General features: G+C 40.5%; 1 protein-coding gene across 1 annotated transcript in view; it reads right to left on the bottom strand.

Moving 5' to 3' along the window:
• Positions 1-368: 368 nt before the first annotated feature.
• The window catches only part of DST (dystonin), a 494,547-nt gene continuing 469,288 nt past the window's right edge, over positions 369-25,627 (bottom strand). Inside the window, exons 87-102 of the mRNA XM_060021645.1 lie at positions 24,925-25,119; positions 24,288-24,416; positions 19,369-19,512; positions 18,518-18,706; positions 17,272-17,398; positions 15,138-15,301; positions 14,025-14,187; positions 12,308-12,462; positions 12,062-12,136; positions 11,144-11,161; positions 8,280-8,397; positions 7,310-7,381; positions 6,178-6,377; positions 5,481-5,591; positions 2,477-2,600; positions 369-1,685 (exon numbers count right to left, since the gene is read on the bottom strand). Coding sequence (XP_059877628.1) covers positions 1,423-1,685; positions 2,477-2,600; positions 5,481-5,591; positions 6,178-6,377; positions 7,310-7,381; positions 8,280-8,397; positions 11,144-11,161; positions 12,062-12,136; positions 12,308-12,462; positions 14,025-14,187; positions 15,138-15,301; positions 17,272-17,398; positions 18,518-18,706; positions 19,369-19,512; positions 24,288-24,416; positions 24,925-25,119 — 2,247 coding nt within the window. The 3' untranslated portion in view covers positions 369-1,422. The remainder of the gene's footprint in view (positions 1,686-2,476; positions 2,601-5,480; positions 5,592-6,177; positions 6,378-7,309; positions 7,382-8,279; positions 8,398-11,143; positions 11,162-12,061; positions 12,137-12,307; positions 12,463-14,024; positions 14,188-15,137; positions 15,302-17,271; positions 17,399-18,517; positions 18,707-19,368; positions 19,513-24,287; positions 24,417-24,924; positions 25,120-25,627) is intronic.

Here is a 25,627-nt window from a genome sequence, read left to right on the forward strand (position 1 = left end):
GTGACCGGTCATACCCAAAGGAACCATCTGCCATTCTTCTAATTATATTTGATGCCATTTTTATAGTTAAGAAAATTTTATCATTTGATTTTTAAATGTACACAGGAGGGAATGTAACTACATTACCCTGTCATACATCCCCTGGTTTCAGTTCATGTTTTTTAGTGATTTAGTTATTAGCTTTTTCCCCTTGAATATAAGAGCACCTCAGTGTCACCAACAGAGGCTGGCACATGGTTGGTACATATTAAAAATATTTATAGAATGGTTAATGTTATTTTATCATTTCTTATGTATTATATCCCTGTGTTTTTTGTCCCCCAAACTTAGCCTGTCACACTGTTAGTAAAGAGAGATCGTCCATATAAGCTTTATTTAGAGCAAACAGAAAAAGTTCACTTTAAATAATCAGGTATGCCATATGTTCAAGTGAATATGTTTTATTAAATGCATACTAATATCTTCCTATAGTATGTGAGTATACATAATAAATTAAAAGGTTTATATTAAATATAGATATAATACCAGAACATGATTACTTCAGATGAGAAAATCAAAATAAACCCATTTTTAAGTCTCGTTTGGTCACTCCAAATGGATATTTGCTCATAAAAAAATACACTGACTTTTTTTCCCTGGGGAAAAAAATTAATTCCATAGCAATGTAGTTATGGGACATGTTTTATTTCATAGCTTTTCTGCAAGCAAACTTGCTTTGATACAAAATGAGTTCAATGGTACAGGTGCTACTGTCCACTCAAGCAAAAGAAAACCTCACATTTACATGAATGCACTTTATGATGATATTCTTACAGGATAAGAGGGCTCACGTCCAGGACGCCTCTGGCCTCAGGTGAAGCCATGGCACAGAAACGCGCAAGAGTCTGGGAATCTCAGAGCATGGGCAGGTGCAGAAAGGAACTTTCTGTGAGTTCTCCGTCAGGTACAAGGTTAAGAACTGCGGCGGGTGTGTTTGTCTTTTTGCCCCCCATCTTGCAGTTTACACTTAGATCATCTTGGAATAGATCGCTGTGGGTGTCTTTTGGCTTTTCAGAGTTTCCAGAGAAGCAAGAAGGTGTCCTGAGGTATCCTTCATGTTAGCTCCCAGTGGAGGGCTGGCTGTCGGGAAGTCGTGGACTTACCTGCAGGTATAGTGATCTCAGGTGTGCTCCACACGCTCAGTGCAGAAACGTTAGTGCCTATCAAACTCTCTCCCCCTTCATGGAGGATGTGACTAAAACCCCAGACTATCTGACCCAAATTATACAGATAAAAGAAAAAGACAAATACACAAATAAGGCCATCTGCAGAACTTTAAACTCACCTCTTGCATTATTTCACAATAGTCTCTACATCATATGTTACATCTTTCAGACTTAAATAGTAAAGGCTTTAGGAAGGACAGTGGTAGAACCAACTGCACTATCTCTTGGAGGACTTGTCCAATTTGCTGGCAGGTGATTTCCTCTGGGGTGTGGGGATTTTGGAAGGCTTGGCTGCGGACGGCCGAGAATCTGCTCGGGGCGTAGGCCTGTGTGTCTGGGGGACAGTCTCCACGTCAGAGCACACGGACTGGATTTCTGAGATGTCAAAGTCTGATGCATCACTGCCTCGGCGGCTGCTGGCCCGGCTACCAGCTTTGCTGCCAGCTCGGCTTCCTGGTCGGCTGTGGGTCTTCTTGGGATCTGAGGAGAGAGGGCAGAGATGGGTCACCCTTCCTACTGCATCCAGCTGCCACCGATTCTTGAAACTCAGTGCCACCGTTTAACCTCAGTCAGTTTTCTGGACACCCACTAGGCGCTCAAGAAATACATGTTGATTTCATGGCCTTGCTCCCACTCTAAGTAGATGAAATATACAAAAAGCTCAATTTACAAACAAAAAGCAGGTTGGGGGCTACCCCACTTAAAATGGAATTCCATTTACCACACACAGACATAAGGAATAGATATATCCCTTGAGACTGTGTTTTCCAAAGTTTGGCAGGTATAACCCAGGGACGTGTGCAGTACGAACGCACAGCACAAGTTTTGCCTAGGATAAGTAATTCGAAGCACAAAGGAATTGAAGACAAAAGACTTGAAAGTTTAAAGAAGCTTCAGGCTTGCTGTGCTTAGGATCCCCGGGGTCAGGGCCAGTGCAGCTGGGTTTTTCCAACCACCCCAAACAGAACCCAGTGCAATTTCCAAGCAGCAGAGGAGGCCAGACTTTTGGTCGGAAGGGGTAGATCCTGCCACAGTTTTTCTTCAATTCCACAGTCACTGTCTCATCTTTCTCTGGTACTTTCCAAAAGGGATGTTTGAGTCCCTTATGCCCATGGCTCACTGATCCCCTACCTTTGATGGAGGACTGGGACCACTTGTCATTTCAGAAGAATACAGCAGCATTGATTTGTCTTCCCCGATTAGGAAGAAATGGGATTTTCATATTCAGATCACACTGCAAAGCCACGAGAGATGGAGCGCAGCAGACTCACCAGCAAACTGTGTCCGTACTCGGGAAGCTGCGGTTGTGATCAAGCCACTGTCTTCCCCGGAGTGGAAGCCTTTCCCTGATAAATATCCCGGAAGTCGAAGCTTGCTTCCCTGTATCGGCGTTCCCTGTGTCGAATCAGGGAAAAGACATTTCAGATATTGCTCCTGTCCCGTGATTCTCCACTGACACCACTTCACAGATGGGTGGGAACCCTCCACTAGACACTCAGGAGGTGAGGAGGCATGGGGTTCTCACTTGCTTTTCTCCACTAATTTCTTATTCTCTCCCTAAATTCAGAGGGACCCCTCTAAAGAAAATGAATTCATGTTGGAGAGAAAACACAAAAGTGGAGAGTCCCCGAGGAAACACAGACAAACTCTGAGTATGTTAGTATCTTTCAGATTGTCAGTGAATTATCACAGAGTTGAGAGAGTAGAGCCAAAAAGATGATGGTGGCTGCATGGTCCCGAGAGAAGACTGGCCTCTAAAAAATCGTGCTTGGACTCTCTGCTGCCTGCAAGGTTTTTAGGGAACTAGACAGAAATAAATAAACAGAAATTGAACAGGAAGAAAATAAGGAATGCCTAGACAGCCACCATTTAAACAAACATAACTGCCAAAAAGAGAAAAAAGCGACATTCTGTAACTTGGTAAGATATCACTTCCTCTCTTGGCTCCGTCACTGTCTACGGTCCTTACAAGATACCTAGGCAATGTTTGGGGATGATTCTCTTAAAATTCTTACAGGAGTTTGCAGAGAATGTCTAAAGTAATCACAACTATGACATTTTATTCTAAATCTAAAATCATTCACGTTTCCTGGATCACTACAACATTTTGGAAATTCTCCCAAAGTTAAAAAAAAACAAAAAACAAAAACAAATCTGGGAAGTATAAAGACATCATATTCCTCAATGAACTCACAGTCAGGGAGCTGTTTGGAGGAAACAGATCTAAACAATTACATATGCTTTTTGAAAAATTAATTTTCCTTTATTAAATAGTTTTAAATGTTTAATAATAAAGCATATGTAAGACCTTTAGATATATCAGGGTTGCAATTTATTAATATTAATGATATTCATAATTCATTTACATATGTATTCTCTACATACATTTAAATATAGGATTTATATAGAATTCATATACATATAATACTTGGGACTTCCCTGGTGGCCCAGTCTGCACTCCTATGGTAGGGGGCAGGGGTTCGATCCTTGGTGGGGGAACTAAGATCCTGCATGCTACTCAGCGCAGCCAAAAAAAAAAAAAAGATGCTTAAGCATTGAAAATACTCTCACTAGTCTAACCACAATTAATCCTCACACTTACCTACTCACTTTTTCACAATTGTGAAAGAGGAGGGCCTGAAGAGGGCAGTAATTTGCCCGAACTCTGACAGCTCTGCTCCAGTTAAATTCCTAACTCAGAATCTCAACGACCCAGGAGAGAGTGAGGACTCACAGGTGATGAAATATATCACTCAAGATGACAGTTCATTACCATGAAGGACCAAGAGCATTCTTTTCAGATGCCTTGATATTCTGATTTTATAGTCACAAACCTACCCCGTGCTCTTAAAGACCCTTCCATAGAAGGATACTGTTGTTTTGCCTCATGAGGCTATTTGAAATGAAACCTAGCTTTGTATTAGCCAAAATAATAGACTTAAATTTGTGGGGGGGGGGGTTTTCCACTTTTCAAAAATTTGAACAGAGTAGCACAGCCCTGAATATTTAAAGCAAACATGTCACTTTAGGTTCCTTCAACTGCTCTCAGTTTTGGCTACAAGAGATCCATCAGAAGCGACAGACGCCTCAGACGTAACATATGAAATTAACATCACTCACTTGAGGGAAGGGGGAGAAATGAGGGGCTGGGGGATGAGGAAGAGTTGAGGAATGGGCTTCTGCCCCAACTCTATACCACCATCTGCAATTTCCATTTCCATCATTTCAATCTGAGTCAGGAGGGCAATGACATTTTCTCTGCCTACCTCTCATTATGAGTGTGAGGGTTACATAACAGATAAGAGTTTTGAAAAGCATAAAAGGCTTTTGAGAGGTACTAAATTAGTTTTATCCAGGAGTCCTTGCCTTTAATATGAAATACCTCCTTGGTTTCAATAACAGTTCTTTAGGGATTTTTCTCCCTTCCTTATGGTGATTCTAATCAAATATGTGATTTATTTGGTGCCTATGTTTATCATTTTACAGAGAACTTTCTTTAAAAGACGTATGGTTGACTTCCAATTGAATATAAATGATCTGATATATAAGTTAATCTCGGCAAATTTTATACCTCCTAAATATCTTATCCCCATATAGCATGTCATTTAAAAAAGTGAGAGGGTCCTGAAAAAAATCATTAAGTCTAATAAAGATACATACCTTTTGAGAATGACAGATAACCTTTTGCCTATCCGAGCCCCAGCCCCTTGCGCTGGTAACTAAAAGGCTTGGGTCTCATCCACCCAGTGTTCTTGGGCAGAAATAGACATACCAGACAGTCAGAAGGACCTTGCCCAGAGAGAACACTCAGTCCACATTCTTTTAATTTAAGTGATTCTCTTGCAAATGATACTGCCTCTCACTCTTACCTAAAAAGGGTTACAGCATTTCTTGCCCAAATTATGTCTAGAAGCAAAAGCATACCATCAGCTTGAAAAGAAACCTGGCTTAGGTCTGGGTATAATCTCCTGTATGTCACTCTCCCAGGGGAGAAAAGCAAAATTAAGTATGAGAAAGAGAACAGAGAAACAAAAAAGGCTGAGAGCCTGCAGAGGTGACTAGGTTAGGCTGACGCCCTTTGAGGAGCTATAAACTGTCTTTTGTGTTCACCCCTTACTCTCACGTTCCTAGGGTTGAGACTTATTATATAGAAGTCTGTAAAAAGACGACGTATTATCAAAAGTACATTTATTAAGGGTGAGGTGAAGCAGTGTTAGTAGGTGATCGTTTCAGTTAAAGGCGGCTGTTAGGCTGGAATCTGGGGCCTTACAATACCTCTGGAGATGACATGGGGAAGTCTGAGCACTCAGCTGGTTTACAAGGAGTTGACACCTTGCTGTTTGTCAACCAGGGTTTACCATAATTGCGTGTTAAAGGATGGAGAATCTGTATGGAACAATGGCAAATCAAACGTAAAGGACGGCAGATAAAAAAACAAAGCCACGGAAAGAGAGATTCACAGCCATTCATTTCACAGTAAGAATGATCATCATTAAAAACAAATAGATGGACACCAAGGGGGGAAAGCGGCGGGGGTGGTGGTGGGATGAATGGGGAGATTGGGATTGACATGTATACACTAATACGTATAAAATAGATAACTAATAAGAACCTGCTGTATAAAAAATAAATAAAATAAAATTCAAAACTTAAAAATAAAAAACCAAAAACAAATAGAAAAGGTCTGATGGCAAATCATATACACCAAAAACATGAATGAAGCTTTAAAAAGAAAAAACAATCTGAAAGGTAACCAAAGCCCCTAAATAGATCGTCTTTACATGGGCCACAGGGCAAAAGCACACGCGCACGCGTGCACACGCACACACACACTTTTTAATTCTTCATCTTCCATATTGTGAGAAGGGACACATTTGGAGAAAGCTGGTCCTACAAATTCTAGGGATCCCCCCCAAACATTCAAAAGCATACTCTAGACAGTGAGCGCAGAGGAAGAGGAAACGAGTTCTACCTTGGGTGTGCTGGTGGCAGGGACCTGTGGGGAGGCCGCCTGGCCAGCCTGGCTGGACATGGATGTGGACCGGTTGGGCGAGGCTCCCCGAGATGAGGGCCTCGATCTTCGGCCCCGGGGCCGGAAAGCAGCCATTCCCTGACTGGCTCCATCCGCCAAGATGAACTTCTCCCTTAGCTCCATGTTTGTCCTTCCTTTAGCTGGATGACGGAACACACAAGGCACACAAACGAAAGGAAGGAAAAAAAAAGAGGGGCTCAGTCGGGTGCGGGGGGGAGGGGAAAACTGCCATCTGGCGCCACAGACCACGTGGAGGATTGCAAGAACACCTTTTTGCCATGCCAACTCCAACTCAGCATCACAAAAAGTCAAATGCATTCCTTTACAATGCATTCCTTTCGGATACAGGCCAGTTGGGGAAAGAAAAAAATAAAAGTGTGTTTATTCTAACACTAGACACCAGCCAAGAGTAACCACTATTAAAGAGAGAGTCAGCATGAAAATGACAAGCTCATGCTCAAATATTGTTAATCCACCCACTACTGATGCCTGCAGGGTTTCACTATGCCATCCCCACCCTGAGGGGACAAGCCAGGGAGGCGGGGACTGTGTCTTTTGCGTGTACTACCGAGGTCAGGAAATTGCCAGTCTTTCACCATCGGGATTAATTGGACAATTACACAGAATGAGAGATGGGTTGTTAATCATGACGACGACACAGAAACTTTCAGGTTTTGCACTTTCAATGAGGCGGCTAGTATTTTTATTTTATGCCTTAAAAACTTGGTTTTACAGCATGCAAAATAACAAACAGCAGACCCCAGGATCCGTGAGGTCATCTGTGATGCAACACTCACACCAACACACGTGCACTCGGAGAAGGCGCCACCAGAACCCCGTGTGCAGGGTGTTAGCTTGTGTTTGATCACTTATACAACCCCTACATTTGCAACACCCGAAGCGTGTTGAAAGTCCAGAATTTCAATTTGGAAGCACCAGCTCAGCTGGATGTGAGTTAAGCCATACGCGATGGATGAAGCATGTTATTTTAAAACAAAACGATTAAAGCAAGAATGTCAAAGTAGGAAAGAGGAGAGGTCAGAGGGGAGAGGCAAAGAGAGGGGTCGCCAACCTATAGTAGGCTGAGTAGTAGTAATTGAAGAGTTTGATTCCGAACGTAACATTTTACTCCCATGATGATGAACTAGAAGAAATGACACAGGATACCAATCACATTCAAGAAAACTGTTAGCAGGAGAAGAAACAAAGTACAGTAGTTGATTATGCAAGGGTTGCTCAGATTGGGCCTTTAGCGCACAATTTAGGAGAAAACTGGCCCTGCGAAGGGAAACACTCAAAGGTCTGACTCAGGATGAAAAATGTATTTGGAAGGCTTCACCCCAATTGAGCTAACTTTCCTAGGCTACCCCACAGAACACTCTGCATTCTCAATTCTTTGTTTCGTAAATGGAGCTGCATTACCTTCAGCTGCATTATTTCCAAAATATAGAAGGAAGGCCTGCTGACTGGCTGCTGGGAACGCACTCCCAGATACCTGAGAGCTATGGTATATTATGTGTGCATATTGTTAAGGCTCTAATCTGTAACTTCAAAATTCAGAGTCAAATTAGCAGTTCATTATTTAAAAAAAGTTTTCAATACTGCTTTCCTCGCCTCCCCCTAATTTCACAAAAACTTCTGCTTTTAAACTTTTACTGTACGGTATCTTCAATCTTCGTCGCTCAATTTTCTTTCCCCTTACTTTGCTACTTAACGACAGAGGAAATCCTTCCCCTGGTTGGTAGAACTGCTCATTTTGAAACTTGCAGATGGGAACGCCTCACAAAGGAAAATCTATTCTAGTGTTTCCTGCCTCCCAGTCTCCTAGTTATCCAGGAGAAGTAAAAAAAAACTATGAGAGGAACACGGTTTACACAATTGCCACACGTTCTTTGGGAACTTCAGGCTGACAGACCAATGTGAAACATTCCTTACTGTAATAAATGACCAAAATTAGCCCCACTGTGTTTTTGATGCTGGAAAATAATTCAAGATCGATATACTTTCGTGGTGTTATTATCTTGACATAAGTATCTCCTTACCCCTGCAAGGATCATTTTTCACTAAGAACTCATCCAGGGCCATCCATCCACCTCCAACACGAACCATCACAGTACTTCGCAGGATTCGGACAAGCCGGAGTTGCTGGGAGTCTCCAAACTGGGAAGAGGAAGAAAGAAGACCCTCTAATTGTCAAGAGGAAATCTCAAAGGATGAGGTGCGATCTGCGTAAGCAACCAACTCTAACTTCTGGTTTAGTTCGCAGCAATTAGTAAAATCTCAGAGAAAGGGGTTTATCATGATCTGCGTTAGACGGCTGCATGCTGATTTAGCCCAAAGGAAATAGTGTGGAAAAAGATAACAAAGGTTATCACAGTAATATTGAAGCTTTCTTCTAAAAATGATTTTTCTCTCTTATGACGGAAACAACGTTAGTAAGGCAGTAATGGAAAATGTTTCTAGAGATTAAACACAGCCATGAAAATAAGCACTGGCCCACTTGCCCAGGGCTTCCAGGAGGTAAGATGATTCTAAAGAAAATTTAATAAACTCTGATTCTTCTTCATGAAAACTTCCTCTTACAGCTGAAACTGTTTTCCACTGAAATCCGTGGGAGAAATCTTTATAAACTCATTCTGTTTTCTCTAAACAGTTCTGACTTAGAGAGATAAAGTAGTAAATGATCATGACTAATAAAAATTTCACGGTTAAATAAAACTTCTGCATCACTAATGATCTGGTAGGCTAATTTGTTAAAGGCTGGATTCATGTGCCATTTTTAGATTACTGTAATATTAGAACAGTCACTGACACATTAGGAATGATACAGCTTTCAAATCTAAAAGGCTTTTCTTTAAAGCTCTATATACCAAAATTGCTGACACTGAGAAGCACTTGTCTTTTTCTTGCCCTTTCAGTGGATCTCCAATCATATACACTACAGATTCTGCAGGTCTTGAATAAACGTCTAGACTACAGGTAGTTTCTGATCATAAGGTTTATTTATTACGAAAGCCCATGAGAAATGATTTTATACTTTTAAATCATTTCTAATAAGCTCGTGTCCAACTTATAAAAACCACCAGACTGAATTTCATGGTTGCCAACCCGGTGGATACCATAGCAAAATGAACAGTCAAGTAGACATAAATAGCTTCTTTTTAAGGCAGGTAACATACAATTGTGACTACTTGTCTGGGCTCATGAGGGATAAACAGAAAACGTGAAGTAGAAACAATCTGCTGCTTTTCATAAATTTTAACACTGAGTTTCAGGAAGAGAACACTAGGACAAAGCCAACCATTCCAGACCCTGAAACTCAGAAAGGACTTGGAAAGCATGTAAAATGCACCAGTGGGACTCAGGCGTTTACATCAAACCTTTTCACATCACTTTTTCTAAAATGGTTTTTAAGCCTTGAGACTTCAACTTTCCTGTAGTTGAACCTGCTCTAGAAATGTAAATTAAAATTTAAAAATCAAAATGCATATTTATTTTGTTAGAAAAAATTTGGTGCTGCTAATAAGCAAAGGGAAAGGAGGGGATTTAAAGAAAATTACCCTTAAGGAACCAGATAATTAGACGATACGCTTTTGTTCCAAGACTATGTTCAAAACAAGTTTTAAGGATATAAATATTTATTTATATCATCATATAAAGAATATAAAAATATTTTATAGAGATATTTCAATTATTTCCATTATAATAAACATGAATGACTTTAAATTTTATTTTGAGAAGGTATTCTATGACAACTACCATTGTCTTTAGAATTTCCATAATTTTCTCAACAGCTAAACTGTGAGACCAAAAAAAAAAAAAGGACCCTAATGTTGTTCTTTGTGCTGTGAATTAAATCTTTTGAAATATTTCATCCTTTCCATAAACAAAAGATGCTATCCCAATTACTAACTCAGAAAATAACAAGAACGGAAAAGTACCTTTTTATGGAAGTTTTCAAAACATCTATTCAAAATAACTGAAAATTTTATTTGAAAAAATTATTTGCTTGCAATAAATGGGGAGAATAGGTAATTTGAAACTTAAGATGTAATATGGCTTAGAAACTGAGGGGCAGAATAATAGCTAATAGGATATGGTCAGGTACTATAAATAGCATGGTTCTTTCCAAAAGCACAGAGTAAAAAACTCTCCTTGTTTAAATCAAAATCTGATTTCTCTTGTCTTCAGTTCTAAAATTCTGATCATGATGCAGTGTCCTGGACAATTTATCTTGACTTAAATGTGAGGTCAAAATGACATAAAGTATGACTAAGATTTTGTGTAAGTTATAAGAGAAACATTTCCTCAAAAGGAATGACATCATTTAAAACCTCCAGAGTTAAAGTTTCTACTCAGGATGCAAAGCCCTAAATCAATGAATTAGGGCACAGGGAAAACAGCTGCTTTGGAGAGATCACATCACCGTGGCCAAGTGCCATGGTGACCTCTCCCCTGCGCTGTTTTTCCAGGTCACTGGCTGGATGCTGGCCCTTCACTAGCTACCTTATACCAGGGCATACAGCTTCAATGGCCAAACACCAACGAGGCCACACAGAGATGTGTGGACAATCAACTTTGTGTTGCAATGAATACTTGTATACAATAGATGAGAATAGTATTATTAAAGACAGGAACTGAAAATTGCATTTGTAACACTGTACCCAGCCCAGCTACAGTTGATTATCTGGTTTGCTTAAAGGTAATCTCCTCATTTGAGACACAAGGCAAAAAAGAGTCCTGGATCAAGGACACTCATAGCGTATACAGAAACACCACGCCAACCAACAATGTAGTAGCTAGGGGGACAGCATGGGAAAGATTGGCCAGGGCAAGCTTTAATGACTATGAATTAAAGTTAAAAAAAATTATTGGGAACTTGAGAATACATTCCACTGGTTTATACCTGATTTCCCAGGAAGAACTGATAAAAAATGAAAAATGGAAGAAAGACATAATTAGTTCAACAGGAAACTTTCTATATGACTAGAACACACACACACACACACACACACACACGTACACACACACATGCTCACACTTTGGGTTTCTGGATATAGTATCTAGTTTAGAGATGTGCAGGTACCCATTTTTCTCAACTTCAAACCAAATAATCAGAAATTTTTCTTTGCAAATTTTTGTGAAAGTTTTTGGGTTTCAAATTTAAGTTAAAAATTCAAATATGTAGATGAATATTTTTCAATGTGGAAATATAAAAGCAAAATGAATAATGTTTCATTTATAAGTAATATACTGTAGGAGGGAATCTCTGCACATTTCCTATCTAGCTACTACAAATAAGAGATGTTCCAAAAAAAGAGAAAAAAGATAGAGAAAGAGTGACAAAGTCACAAGGGTCTTCAAGTAATTGTTCTAAAGAAGGTGAACTGAGTTACTGAGATGTAAATTTTTTTAAATTTCTGCATCAGTGGAAAACACTACCTCTTTTTCACATTTACAAAAATAAGTAAACATTTTAACTTCATTTCCTGGCTTGGAAAAGCTTTGTTACTGAAAATATGACAACTTACCTCTAATCACAATAAAATATAAAGTAATTCGAAGCAACCCAAATATATGAGATGTATTTTTCTGTGAATATTTTTCTCCTTGAATGGATGTATCATACATGTCAGAGATATGTCCTAATATACAAAATGCAAGCTATCTTTATATCATTAAAAATGACGAAAGATGGAATTTCATATACCATTATATTTGATAGAAGGTAAAAATAAATAACTGGCATTCCTGGGAAACAATGCAGACAAAGTTTTTAATTTTTATCCTTTGAAAGAACTACACAGCTATTTTGAAAACTTACCCTGTATTTGTTATCTCCAATCTGTTCAACTTGGAATCGTTTTGCACATTTGCACTTAGCTACCTGCCTTGTCACCTGCCAGAAGCAATGATAAAACAGTCACTTTCACATTAATATTACATCGTGGCATCCTTAAAACCTGTACGCAACAACTAAACATGGAAATAAAACAACTGCATGAATTGTACATGGTATCTGGGCAGAACACACAGTGCTTGTTCTACCCGGTGGAAAGGTAATGAGTACCTCATCTTCAATTTTGTCAGCATCAGTGATAGGTTTGTATGCATCTTTATTTGGGTGAAGGGCAGCTACAAATTCATAGTAGTCGATGTATCCATCGCCATCTCTGTCAAAGATGTCTGCAACTGCACTCATCTCCAGACGACTGGTAGGGAACTCTAACATTTTCAAAACAATGGTAAGTAGTGCTATTGAGGAATAACTGACAAATAAAACTGTAAGATATTTAAACTGTAATCATAGTAATTTGATACACGCACACATTGTGGAGGGATTTCCCCCCATCTAGTTAATTAACACATCCATCACCTCACATGTTTATCTTTTACTCTCTGGGTTTTTTTGGGTGAGAATGAATTTTACTCTCTCAGCTAATTCCAATTATACAATATGGTGTTATCAACCACAGTCACCATGTTGTACAGTAGATACTCAGACCTTATTCATTTTATTGCTGAAAATCTGTACCCTTGTACCAACCTCTCCCTATCTCCTCCATTTCCCAGCCCCTGGCAATTATTTTTCTACTATCTCTGTGAGTTTCACTTTTGGTTTAGATTCCACGTATGAGTGATAATTAAGATATTCTCAGTATATGTCATACTCTGGTCGCAATGAAAGTTGGTAAGAGCTGCTACTTACAATAACATTTTACAAAAAGATTTACGTCTTAAAGAAAAAGTAAATAGCATTAACTTGTTAATTCTGCCGTAAGACATTCTCGATCGCACATTTTAATTGTAGTGTGGCCAGTTAAATGATTAGGATGATCAAGTATATTACAATCCTTAAAAAAAACAAAAACAAAAACCTGATTTACATCACACAAGCACTATCACTACATATGTGGCCTAAATTTACCTTTAACTACTATTAGGATGAATCTTACGAAATGGCTGTTTTTCTAGGCTAAAAACTGTTTAATATTAGCAAATTTCATATGGTTCAAGTACCACTTAAGGAATAATTTACATGAAATTTACTTTAAGAGTGCTTCTAGTAACATCTGCCAGAGAAATCACATACATGTGATCAAAATAATCTATCAGGGCTTCCCTGGTGGTGCAGTGGTTGAGAGTACCCCTGCCGATGCAGGGGACACGGGTTCGTGCCCCGGTCCGGGAAGATCCCACATGTCGTGGAGCGGCTGGGCCCGTGAGCCATGGCCGCTGAGCCTGCGCGTCCAGAGCCTGTGCTCCGCAACGGGAGAGGCCACAACAGTGAGAGGCCCACATACCGCAAAAAAAAAAAAAAAAAAAAAAAAAAAAAATCTATCAAACAAGAAGGGGGCACATACCTTTAGAATTTTTATAGCCTTCTAATTTCCTACTAATGACAATATTAGATCAGAATGTGAACTAAAATAAAAAAGAGAAAGACTGACTTGCATTTACTGATTTCCCATTTTATGCCAGGCGACACAATCTAAGAATTAAGTATTATTAACCTGATTACACTAAATAGGGACACAGCTCCAGTAGAGAAAAGGAGTTTATCTGTGGTGACACAATTAGTAAGGGTGCCTGACTTCAAAGCCATAAATTTTAACTAAGGACAGTTTTTTTGTTTTTTTTGTTTTTTTTTTGAGGGCAATGACTTCACAGCCAAGTTTAAAGGTGATGTTTTATTAGTAACACAGGTTTACTGGCTCCACAATTTTAAACTGTGCTTATTTTCTTTAAAAATTACATCTGTTATGGCCACCTCTCTTGGGACTTACTTGAGGAAAGAATCCCGTCAATAAATTCTTGTCGGGTTATTTTCCCATCCTGGTCTTTATCGATCCTCCTGAAGAAGTCCATCACTCGAGATTTCTTGTGATTCATCCATCGCATGTACTTTTTGCGCCAGACATCAAAATCAAAGTTGGCAAATTCCCTTAGCTGAAGAGGGCAAAAGGCATTTTGCCTGAGTTACTGCTGTGCTCAAATTATATCTTACACAATATGAATAACGTTATTTCGAATGATCCTCTAGATAACAAAAATTATATAATATGAATAATGTTTATAATGATCCACTAGATAACCAAAATTATCTTATACAATATGAATAATGTTATTTTTAATGATCCTCTAGATAATAAAAATTATTATCTTATACAATATGAATAACGTTTTTAATGATCCTCTAGGTAACACACAGATCATTCCCTCCAGGAAAGGTATCATCTTGCAAAGGGGACTTGAACATTTTTTCTCTAAAGTTTATTCTGTTACTGTCACTGTTTTTTCTTTACAAATAGAGGAAACAAAACTCCTCAAAAAGTCACACTGAAAATTTCTGATAATGCCGAACTCACAAAGGTGGTGTGGCCCAAGGTGACAGGAGCTCTGTACCCCAGGGAGCAGGCCCAGCTGAACAAGACCGATTTTACCTATCTTATTACCCCTCACGTCTCTGCCACCAGTCGCTCCTAACTCCTCACCTTCTAAAAATTTACCAATTCTAGAATCTGACACCCTAAACTTCAGATCACAGAGTATATATGAATAAATGATCTGCATTATAAATGATTATAGTTGCCAGAAGATGCTGTCAGCAAACATACGTCAAGCCAGATCTTTTCCGACTGAGTCAGCTCCTGATTATGTTACAACATACCTGTTTTTGACTTTGATTCCCTAAATCCAAGGCCCATATATCAGGGTTTTTTCCCCCCATAAAAACATTCATACCTGTGGCTTTAATTTTAGAAGTAAAATAAGCACTCAGACATCAAGAGTTTTCTTATCTATTATTAGAAACGTTGAAAAAAATCAAGACCTTGGCAATGTGTTCCGGTGAATGAGGGCAGATGACAATATGGTACCCAATGTAAGAGTTTTCTCACCTCCTCCAGTCTGTCCAGGGCGTCATTAAGCTTCCTCCTCCTTTCCAAGGCGAGCAGCCAGACTTGCTGCCACTTGCTCACCAGTAAGTTGACCCTGGGATTCTTGGTTTCGATTTGTGTCTGTGACCCAGAGGGATAGAAGCTTGACGCTGGGAAGCGTTTTCCTGTTCAAACATAACTTGAGTTAGGATGGCAAAGTCTCCAGGGTTTTGAAATACATTAAGGCTTGACCTTTACTGTTCCTTGTTCAGACTGAATCAACTTCATTACTAGCTATGATGTGAAGAAACACCCTAATTTAGGTGATGCACGATATCAGGGTCAAATGTGTTTTACTTAACAAGGGTCACACACCGTTCAGAGACAGCAGAGAAATATTCTTGACGGGAGCCCTGAAATACTGGAAAGTTCTCTCAATACATTTATGCTTCAAACATTTTCCAGCCTAAAATCCGCACCACTTCAATGACAAAGAAGCATCCTGCAGTCCTCCTCTTTGCTACTGCCAGGGCACTGCAGTGCATGTGAATCAGTTTGGGCAAACCCAGCTGAGAGGAGGGCAGGAGGCACTGGGCGGCTTGCCAGAGTCAGACCAAGATACCCGACAAATTCCCAATCAAGTACGGAAGTGTGTGATTACGGTCCCAGCCTTCTTCCAGGTCCATTTTCCACTGAGATTGTGTGTTTCCTGTGCATCGTCTCATATCCTAATTTACTGCCTTCCTAAAGTTTCCTCCCTCTTTCTAGTATTCACAAGTTTCTATAACTTCACAGAGCAATTATCTCACTGCAGTTTCCTCATCTAACTAAATCGTTCAATGTGATCTAGAAAAATAAATCACTGGCCTAAGCTTTCATAGGAAGTTAGCATCCAAGCTGAGATTTGCCCAGAATTCCTAACTCCCATGGAGTTACATAAAAATATCAATAGCTAATATTTATTGAGCATTTAACAGTATTCCAGGAAGTATGCTAAGCACTTCATACACGAGCTCATTAAGTCCTCACCATAGTCTAATGAGGTTATAATTCTCCCTTTCCACAGATGAGGAAATTGAGGCTCAGAAGGGGTTCAAGTAACGTGTCCAAGGTTGCGTTTCCCAGATGCTGAGGGGTGGGGACAGCCAGGCAGTCTGTGTCCAGAGTTCCTAACAACTTTGGTACCCTGCCTCCTTGTGCAAGACACGACTATGACAGATCCAAAACCACTTTTCTTTAGTAAGGCACCATTCAGAAATATACAAACTGCCTGGTATAAATTGTGCTGCTTCTAAATCTTATCTGAGCTAGCTATTATTGTATTTAATGTCACTTCGCTGGGTCAAGACAGCCTGAGAAGTCAGTAAATAGAGCCTCAAGTCAAATGAACATGAGGAAAATCTATCAGATTGCTGGTTACTAGTGAACAGTTAGGTCATGAACTTTATCCAGGTCATGGTCATTCTTGTTCCATTCCACTTTAAGGTTATTTATATAAGAGAAGCAGAATGAGTCAATTCAAAGGGGGTGATGACTTCTGTTCTTGTTGAAAGTTATTCCTGATTTCTTCTGGCTAATCTGAAAGATACACTTCGAGCAAATAAAGTTACACATATAGAGACCTGGATTTATCCTTTCCTTTATTTTTAAATAAGTTGCTATAATACTTAGCCCACATATTCTTTCAAGAAAACCTTTTATGGGACTTCCCTGGTGGCACAGTGGTTAAGAATCCGCCTGCCAATGCAGGGGACACGGGTTCGAGCCCTGGTCCAGGAAGATCCCACATGCCGTGGAACAACTAAGCCCATGCGCCACAACTACTGAGCCCGCGTGCCACAACTACTGAAGCCCGTATGCCTAGAGCCCGTGCTCTGCAACAAGAGAGGCCACTGCAATGAGAAGCCTGCACACCGCAACGAAGAGTAGCCCCCGCTCACCACAACTAGAGAAAGCCCGCATGCAGCAACAAAGACCCAACACAGCCAAAGATAAATAAATTAATGAAAAAAAAAAAAGAAAGAAAACCTTTTATGATTGAGAGCTCATGTAGAATCACCTATGGCTCCAAAATGTCAAACCATAACTCAAAATAAAAGGAAACTAACTTCCTTGCTTAACCATCCTCATGTTAAAGAAATTAGCCACTGCTTACTTCCTGCTCGCCCCTTATCCAAGACCGGAATGTGGGAATGTAAGGAGGGGTCCGCCACTCTCCTCTTGTAGGTCTTGGTGACTTTGTCCACGTCAGGTTGTTTTCTGGTCATTTCCTCCATGAAGGTCTGAAAGAAAGAAATGATGTCAACTAGATACAAGTATATCAGAGAAAAACATCTTTAGAAATGAACTAAAAACGAGAAGATAAAAGGACCATACTATCATTTCTGAAAAAAGAATAAAACATGTTTTATCTAGGATAAAAAAAAATCTAACCATCATAATACAGTATTTACAGACTACAAAATGTTAATAGGTGATAAGTAACTACAGTGTTACAAAAGCAACTTGTTTTATTTGAAGACCACAGGGGGAGCAGCTGCATGAGGAACACAACCTGTCTGTGCACCAGCCAGGACCAAGCTTCCAAGCTCTCCCTGAAGAATCTTAAAGTGAGCATTTGTCTACAAAGGAACGAGTTAGCTGGGGTGTCTCTAGGGCTTTCCTGCGACACATCTCACCTACATATCTGAAATACTTAAGATGGCTTTGATATACAGTGACATAAAGCATATCCACATAAATGTGGATACATTTAAAATATCCCTATCAATAAATCTACTCTACCAAGGAGGGTCAAAGTCATTCAGGTTCAAGTTTACATTTAAAAGGTTTGACTATGTTGCCATTTATCTCATCTCCTTGGACTTTTTATCATGGTTGACCAGGTGTCCCTGTATCTGGAATCTGTGGCAAGGGCAGAGACTGGTGAAAAGTGATGGGAAAAGGAGAAGGCAGAAAAAAGTGAGAAGTGAAGAAACACATTTCTGGAATGTCTGTCACACTGGAGGACACTGACACTTTAATGCCTCGGTTGACAGAGACACTTCAGGGCCATCACAGGCATCGATATCTTATACGTTTATCAAAATACGACAGCAATAGTGGGAAGCAGCCGCACAGCACAGGGACGGGGGGAGCCCATCTGAGATGCGAGCACAGCTCCATGGATGAGGCCGAAAGGGAGGAGCGTGGGAAGGTCACACAGGGCAGGAGACACCAGCAAAACTAAGTGACTCTCCAGAGAGAAGCTCCAGGGCAGCAGTGGCATCAGAAACTCGGTGGAGGAGTTGAGGAGTGTGTCTGAGGAAGTGAAGGTAAGAAGCACAGAGCAGTCTTCTGAGAAGTACAGTGTGAAGCAAAGACAGTGTCTGAGAAGGCAGGTTAGGATGACATCTATTTACCTGGTGTTCTGCAATGAGGGCTTTCACCTCTTCAATCTCCTGCGGGATGACCTCTTTATCCCTGTCGCTCAGTGTGGTTTCAGCCCACTGCAACCAGGCCAGCAGGGCTTCCAGCAACTCCTGCTTGGCGATGAGTCCTGCCAGGGCACTGGCTAGTCTCTGCTGGTGCTGCTTTGCCCAGGCCAGTACCTGATGGAGAAAACAACTGCTCTGAATTTCTTCCATCTCAGTGAATAATGTAACTGATGTAACATACACCACACTTAAATGTAAATTAGGATCATCCCAGGCTAGATCCATAACTCTCTGGTCTTTCTAGATCCCATCAGTGGTACCAAGACCCAGCCTGTGGAGGACCCAGGAGCCCTTTGTGATGGCTGTCACCCTCAGAAGTTTAGATGTACGTCAATCACCCAGGCTTCCCTTTGCCTGCTAATTTAAGTTCAAACATGCATTCCCTGAAGAATCACATATGCTCACTCTGTGTAGCACAGAGTGGAAATAAAAATAGCTAAGATCTTAAATACAGAATGAATTCACTTGTGTGTGCAATTCATTCCACAAGCATAGACGGCTCTGAAAAACCTATTCAACAGACGTGATCTGGAAGTGGACAGAAAGTCCTACAGTGAACCACATAGTTTCAGGGACATAGCTGCAGAATGCTTGTAACTTTTTAAAGAAAAGTGGGTGGCAGAGAGAGGTAACACACAGAAGAATGGTCTTGTGGAGAACATAAGCCCTTAGGTTCCCACAGCCATAAATACGTCATTAATTGCCCGAGTTTCCACGCCCCCTCCCCTGACTCTCAAAGCTCCAGCTGCTCTAAAGATGGACTGAGATGCACGGACCTCCTCGAATCTGGCCCGGATGATGGTAATCCAGTGCTTGACAGTGGTGATGGAGTCTGGGTGGCAGATGGCCAGGATGGAGTCTCCCATGCTGGTGGCTTTGTTGAGGGCAGCGCGCTTTTCTTCCAGTCTCTTCATGAATTCCTACAGCATAAACAAAGACGCACAGGCTGAAACTAAAAGGCCAGCAACGTCCACTGGACTGTCAGAGCTAAACCAATAAGCAAGAACTTACATTGGTTTATTCACAGCTGGAAATCATCCACCGAGTGAGGAATTAAGGGAGGAGAAGGGACAGTAATCGGATAAAGTACCTTCTCACACTATCTCAAGATCCAACTACAGGATACTATCTCATGCTTTACAAAATACATTAAACAAAAAAGACACTCTCCTAAATTTGAATACATTATAATTATATTCGTAGAGGCAAGAATTGGGACAGATACTAAGCCAGCGATAGAAACAATATGGATTGCAAAAAAAAAAAAAAAACGTTCTAGCAAATACGACGAGGAGGTTAGTATTCAAAGTAGCATTAACCGTGTCAGGGATGATAGGAATGTGTATCCAAAAAGTGCCAAGGAAGACAGCAGACTGGCAGGGAACTAGAAAGGCCTGGGTTGTGGGAGAGAAGGCCCAGCGTCCAGTGGGGAAGGAGTCGAGTGAGTCTGGAGCAAGTGGGCCTGACAGCGGCCAGCCTCTGGGAAAAATGTCCCTTAAAGGGCAGTAAAAAGAGCCACTCTCAGCCCTGGAAGGATGAATACACCTCAACAGGCTTTGGAAGGCTGTCAAATCAACCTTTTTATAAATGTCTCACATACTTTACTTTCTACCATCAGAACTGTACCCACAGATTCATGGATCACAGAACTCTGAAAGCGGGGCTAAAAAATGAGGACTTTTGCCCCCCAAAATGTGAGGCATTTCGGCACATGCTTGTGGGGCACATGCTTCCCAAACCCTGCACTGAATTTCAAACATCCACTGACCCCTCCAATCTACCTGGAACCCACACTAAGAAGGATTCCTTCCACACCTGACAAGGGTGCCAGGGGATGGATGGCACTTGTGTTACCCACGCCGTGTAACCAGGGGGTCAGAAAGTATAGGTGTTCACATCTAGTGACCTTTTGTTTCTAAACCTCTGAAGCAGCTGTCATACGCCTCCTACCTTGGCATTTCACTCTAATAAAATATTTTGTTTATATGCACAGCTACTAGATTGTTAAGGTCCACAAGATCAAAAGACTGTGTCTTATTCAATTTTGTACCTGTGTGAGTGAATAAATGCTTTTTAACCTTTATTTCCACATTTTTACCATTGGGGAGTCCAGGTCCAATTACTCTGCTAACATGACCTACTTTTTATTTTTATTTATGTATTTATTTTAATTTAATTTTTATTTCATATTGGAGTATAGTTGATTTACAATGTTGTGTTAGTTTCAGGTGTACAGCAAAGTGATTCAGTTATACATATACATATATCCATTCTTTTTCAGATTAGGTTCTTTTCCCATATAGGTTATTACAGAACACTGAGTAGAGCAGAGTTCCCTGTGCTATATACTACAGTAGGTCCTTGTTGGTTACCTATATTATATATAGTACTGTGTATATGTTACTCCCAAACTCCTAACTTATCCCTCTCCCCACCTTTCCCCTTTGGTAACCATAAGCAAATGAAATTATTTACAAAACAGAAACAGACTCACAGACTTTGATGACCTACTTTTTAAATGTCATGACCTACCTTAAAAATATTTTAATTTTCCCCAAAACAGACCCCTTTTAAGTGAAAGGAAACAAACTTTACTAGGAAGAGAAAACCAGAAGGTTAAGAACAGCTGTGCTTTTCCAGAGGCGAGCTGATCCAATCATGTACTTTTAATCACTCCCACACTGGGCGCCCAGCTCCCACTGGAAACACTGTGGACTGGGTACCAACTCCTGACAGCACCCCGGGCTCTTCCAGGCCAGTCTGAGTGCTGCCTCAGTGGTTTGTGCTCACATGGGAAAATCTGCCAATTTTAGAAGTTGGATTATATTGAGAGGGCTCTAGTCTAAGAAATTAAATATTCTGTTTTTCTTCTATTGGTGAGAATGTGTGAAGGGAAGCAAAAGAAATGAAACAGAACGAACAATATCACTGCAAAATATTATTACAGAGAAGCACTTTATAAAATTGCATGCAATTGTATGCTAATTTAAAATGTTTAAAGATAAGCTGTTCTTGAAACCAGTACCCCTCCCGGGATGCCTGCCTCCTGATGTTTCTGGGGGTTTCCTGGCCCTGCTGTGAGGGTGGTGATACCACAGGTAGCCTCGGTTCTGTAGGGCATATATGCACCCTGGGCTTCAGGGGACACTCTTGACATCCAAACCCTAGTATGTCAGTGGAACCCAAAGCAGCTGATGGTCAGCCTATGGTAACATAAACTAGATTTTCAAAATATTTAACTGAATCAAAAATGTACAGTAAATGTGATGTAATTTTCCTGCTCTTACAGGCCAGCTTCAACTTGAAAAAGTGTATGCAGCATTTCATTCCTCCAGATAATGTTATACAAGCTCGCATCCCTTTTATTAACAACAAGGCAATATTTCATTGCTATAGCGTAAGCAGCTCATCATTGAGAGAGCATCGTAATTAACATAAGAAGTCACCAAAGATGATGTCACCCATGCTACAATGGAATTAATTATGTATTTCCAACTTGACCTTGCAACACCAGGTTATTCAGTGGTACTAAAAAGATCCTTTACCGTTTATAGGAAATGCTGACATCAATACTAAATACACTGAAGTCAACAGGCACATGAAAAGATGCTCAACATCACTAATTATGAGAGAAATGCAAATCAAAACTACGAGATACCACCTCACACGGGTTAGAGTGGCCATCATTAAAATGTCTACAAATGCTGGAGAGGGTGTAGAGAAAAGGGAACCCTCCTACACTGTTGGTGGGAATGTAAATTGGTGCAGCCACTATGGAGAATAGTGTGGAGGTTCCTCAGAAAACTGAAAATAGAGCTACCACATGATCCAGCAATCCCACTTCTGGGCATGTATCCAGACAAAACTATAATTCAAAAAGATACATGCACCCCTATGTTCATAGCAGGACTGTTCACAATAGCCAAGACATGGAAACAACCTAAGTGTCCATTGACAGATGACCGGATAAAGAAGAGATGGTACCTATATAGAATGGAATACTACTCAGCCATAAAAAGTATGAAATAATGCCACATGCAGCAACATGATACAGCTAGAGATTATCACACTAAGTGAAGTAAGTCATAAAGAGAAAGACAAATACCGTATGATATCACTTATATCATGTGATATAAGTGATCTACAAAACAGAAACAGACTCATGGAAATAGAGAACTGACTTGTGGTTGCCAAGGGGGAATGCATTGGGTGAGGGATGGAGTGGGAGGCTGGGGTTAGCAGATGTAAGCTTTTATATATAGAATGGATAAGCAACAAGGTCCTACTGTAATGCATAGAGAACTATATTCAATATCCTATGATAAACCATAATGGAAAAGAATATTTAAAAAAAGAATGTATATATGTGTATAACTGAATCACTTTGCTGTGCAGCAGAAATTAACACAGCATTGTAAATCAACTATACTTCAAAAAAAAAAAAAAAAGAATAGAAAAAAACCCTCAAGATACTTAATTTTCAGAACACTACACCCCAGGTGGAAGAATACTACACTGAGTATTAGCATTGCTAACTCCTGACTTTAACCTGACTTTTTAGAGTCAGGTTAAAAAAATTATCTGTTAAGAACTCTCTGGACCACTCTCTTAAGGGTTTTGCTAGTCCTATGCATCGCCACAGGAATAATTTTGACCTGAAAATTCAACGGCCAGATTTTTACTTGGTTAACTATTTTTTTTTTTTGGTGGTACGCGGGCCTCTCACTGTTGTGGCCTCTCCCGTTGCAGAGCACAGGCTCCGGACGCGCAGGCTCAGCGGCCATGGCTCACGGGCCCAGCTGCTCTGCGGCATGTGGGATCTTCCCGGACCAGGGCACGAACCCGTGTCCCCTGCATCGGCAGGTGGACCCTCAACCACTGCACCACCAGGGAAGCCCTGGTTAATTATTTAATAGTATATCTACTTACATAATCCATTTTTTATTTATAATTTATAAATGGGTTACTTCTCAAAAGAATTTAAAGCAGCTCTTGATTAAAAACAGAATTGGCAGAGGTTTAAAAATAAAATTTGAAGACCAGTTATTAAACTACTTGCTTGTCTTGCTTACAAAGGTAAAAATCATTAATTGACAATTCTAATGGTTATAATTTGATAAACGTCATACTGCTCAGTAAGGAAGTTTCATCTTTGAAATGCACATCTAAGTGCAACAAAATTGACCAGTTTTGCTCAGGAGCCAAAGAGTTCCCTAGAAAAATGTGCTTCCTGGAGATAGGAAAACAGAGTGACTAGTTTTATTTTATTTTTTTAATTGAAGTATATTATAGTTTTGTCTGGATATATGCTCAGGAGTGGGATTGCTGGATCATATGGCAGCTCTATTTTTAGTTTTCTGTGGAACCTCCATACTGTTCTCCACAGTGGCTGCACCAACTTACATTCCCACCAACAGTTTAGGAGGGTTCCTTCAGAGTGACTAGTTTTAAAATAACCACCTTCTATAAAGACGACATTAAAAAACAAAAATAGCCACACACACATGTGCGTAGTTGCATGGGGACACACCTATGTAAGGAAGGAGGATACAGATAAATTCTCAAACATACCAGATCTTTCACTACTTCTCAGGAAGGAAGATATTCATGCAGTTGGTATTTGCAATCATGAGTCCATTTTCTCTACTTTGTTTGTCTTTCTCACTTATTTTTACTGAGCATTTATGTAACTCACTTTATGCTGATCAATGAGAGTCCGAAGAGCATCCTCATCGTCTGGGAGAATGCCATGGAAACGAAGGGTCTGCTCCGCTTCTGCCAGCCACTCCAGGAGGGCGTGGACCACCGAGTGAAACTCCTCTGCCTAATGGTTCACATGCGCCCCAAAAAAGATTCCCAAACATGCTTGTTAGTAGAGTCAAGTCTTCCTCTCAATGGAAAAAAAAAGTCTTAAATTTAAACTGATTCATTATATCCATTATTCCCATTAAAAAGATAAAGATACATGGTGCTGCATTTTACAAATGTAAGAAAACATCTAATCCGTCAAAAAGGCCTATGTGAAGAATAATTCACCATTTTAACAATCTGATGTGAGATGAATGGCAGCCCATTATACATTCTAGCTGAAAAAAAGACTCAAACAGCACTTTTACGGGAAGATTAGAAAGCCTCCCTCTGTTGAGTCATTTAAATTCTTTGGGGAGGAGTTGGGCGGGGAGCGGACCCACGCAATGATGCTCTAAGGACTTCCTCCCCATGACTATCCTGGCTGAGACACAGGAGCCCTGTGGTCCTTCAGAACAGCGGTTCCTGTTGGGGGTGCAGGATCTTTGTCAGCACACCCAGCAGCTGTAACCCCAGGGCTTTACCTGGCGCAGAGCTGCTTCTAGGCGGGTCTGCTTGGATATGGAGAGTGCACACACTGTCTCCCAGCGTGTGCTCAGCTCCTGCATCTGGACCCTGACCCAGGAGGAGTCATCCTGGCTGCCCTCTATGAGCTCCCGGGCCGAGCGCTTCAGGGCCTGCACGCTGCTGGTCCTCTTCCCCAGCTCCTTCTGGAAGACCTAAGACCAAATTTTAAAAAATTAATTTTAAATTACAAAGCCCAAACAGTAAGACATACTATATGAAATATGTATGTGCACATAACATCATGTATGGCTCTCCAAGACCTACAGTTTAATGACCCACGTTTTCCGCAGAATCTGCAGAAAATAAGACAAGACACACCGCTCCTGTGAGGGCACCGTCAAGTCTAGGCTTGTATCAATTTGCTCCTCAATTTTGTAATGTTTTCCTGAGTGAATGTTATTTTTTAAATGACATGTTGGACTTAAAGAATGGTGGTCACCCTTCTTTATTTCAATCCCATGCAAAAATGCATCACAACTTCTTTTCTGTGATACTTTGTGAGGGTGTCCCAATCCCTCTGGAATCATTACTGTGTGCGCCCAGTGTGTGCTGGCCACCACACTGCTCTCCATCAGCAAACACACCTAAGAGACTGACCGGTAACTAAGCAGCCCTTGGAGACAACAGCAGGGCTGGCACATCCTCTTTTTTTTCCTCTAA

Source organism: Delphinus delphis, chromosome 10 (genome assembly GCF_949987515.2).
Source record: "Delphinus delphis chromosome 10, mDelDel1.2, whole genome shotgun sequence".
NCBI lineage: Eukaryota > Metazoa > Chordata > Mammalia > Artiodactyla > Delphinidae > Delphinus > Delphinus delphis.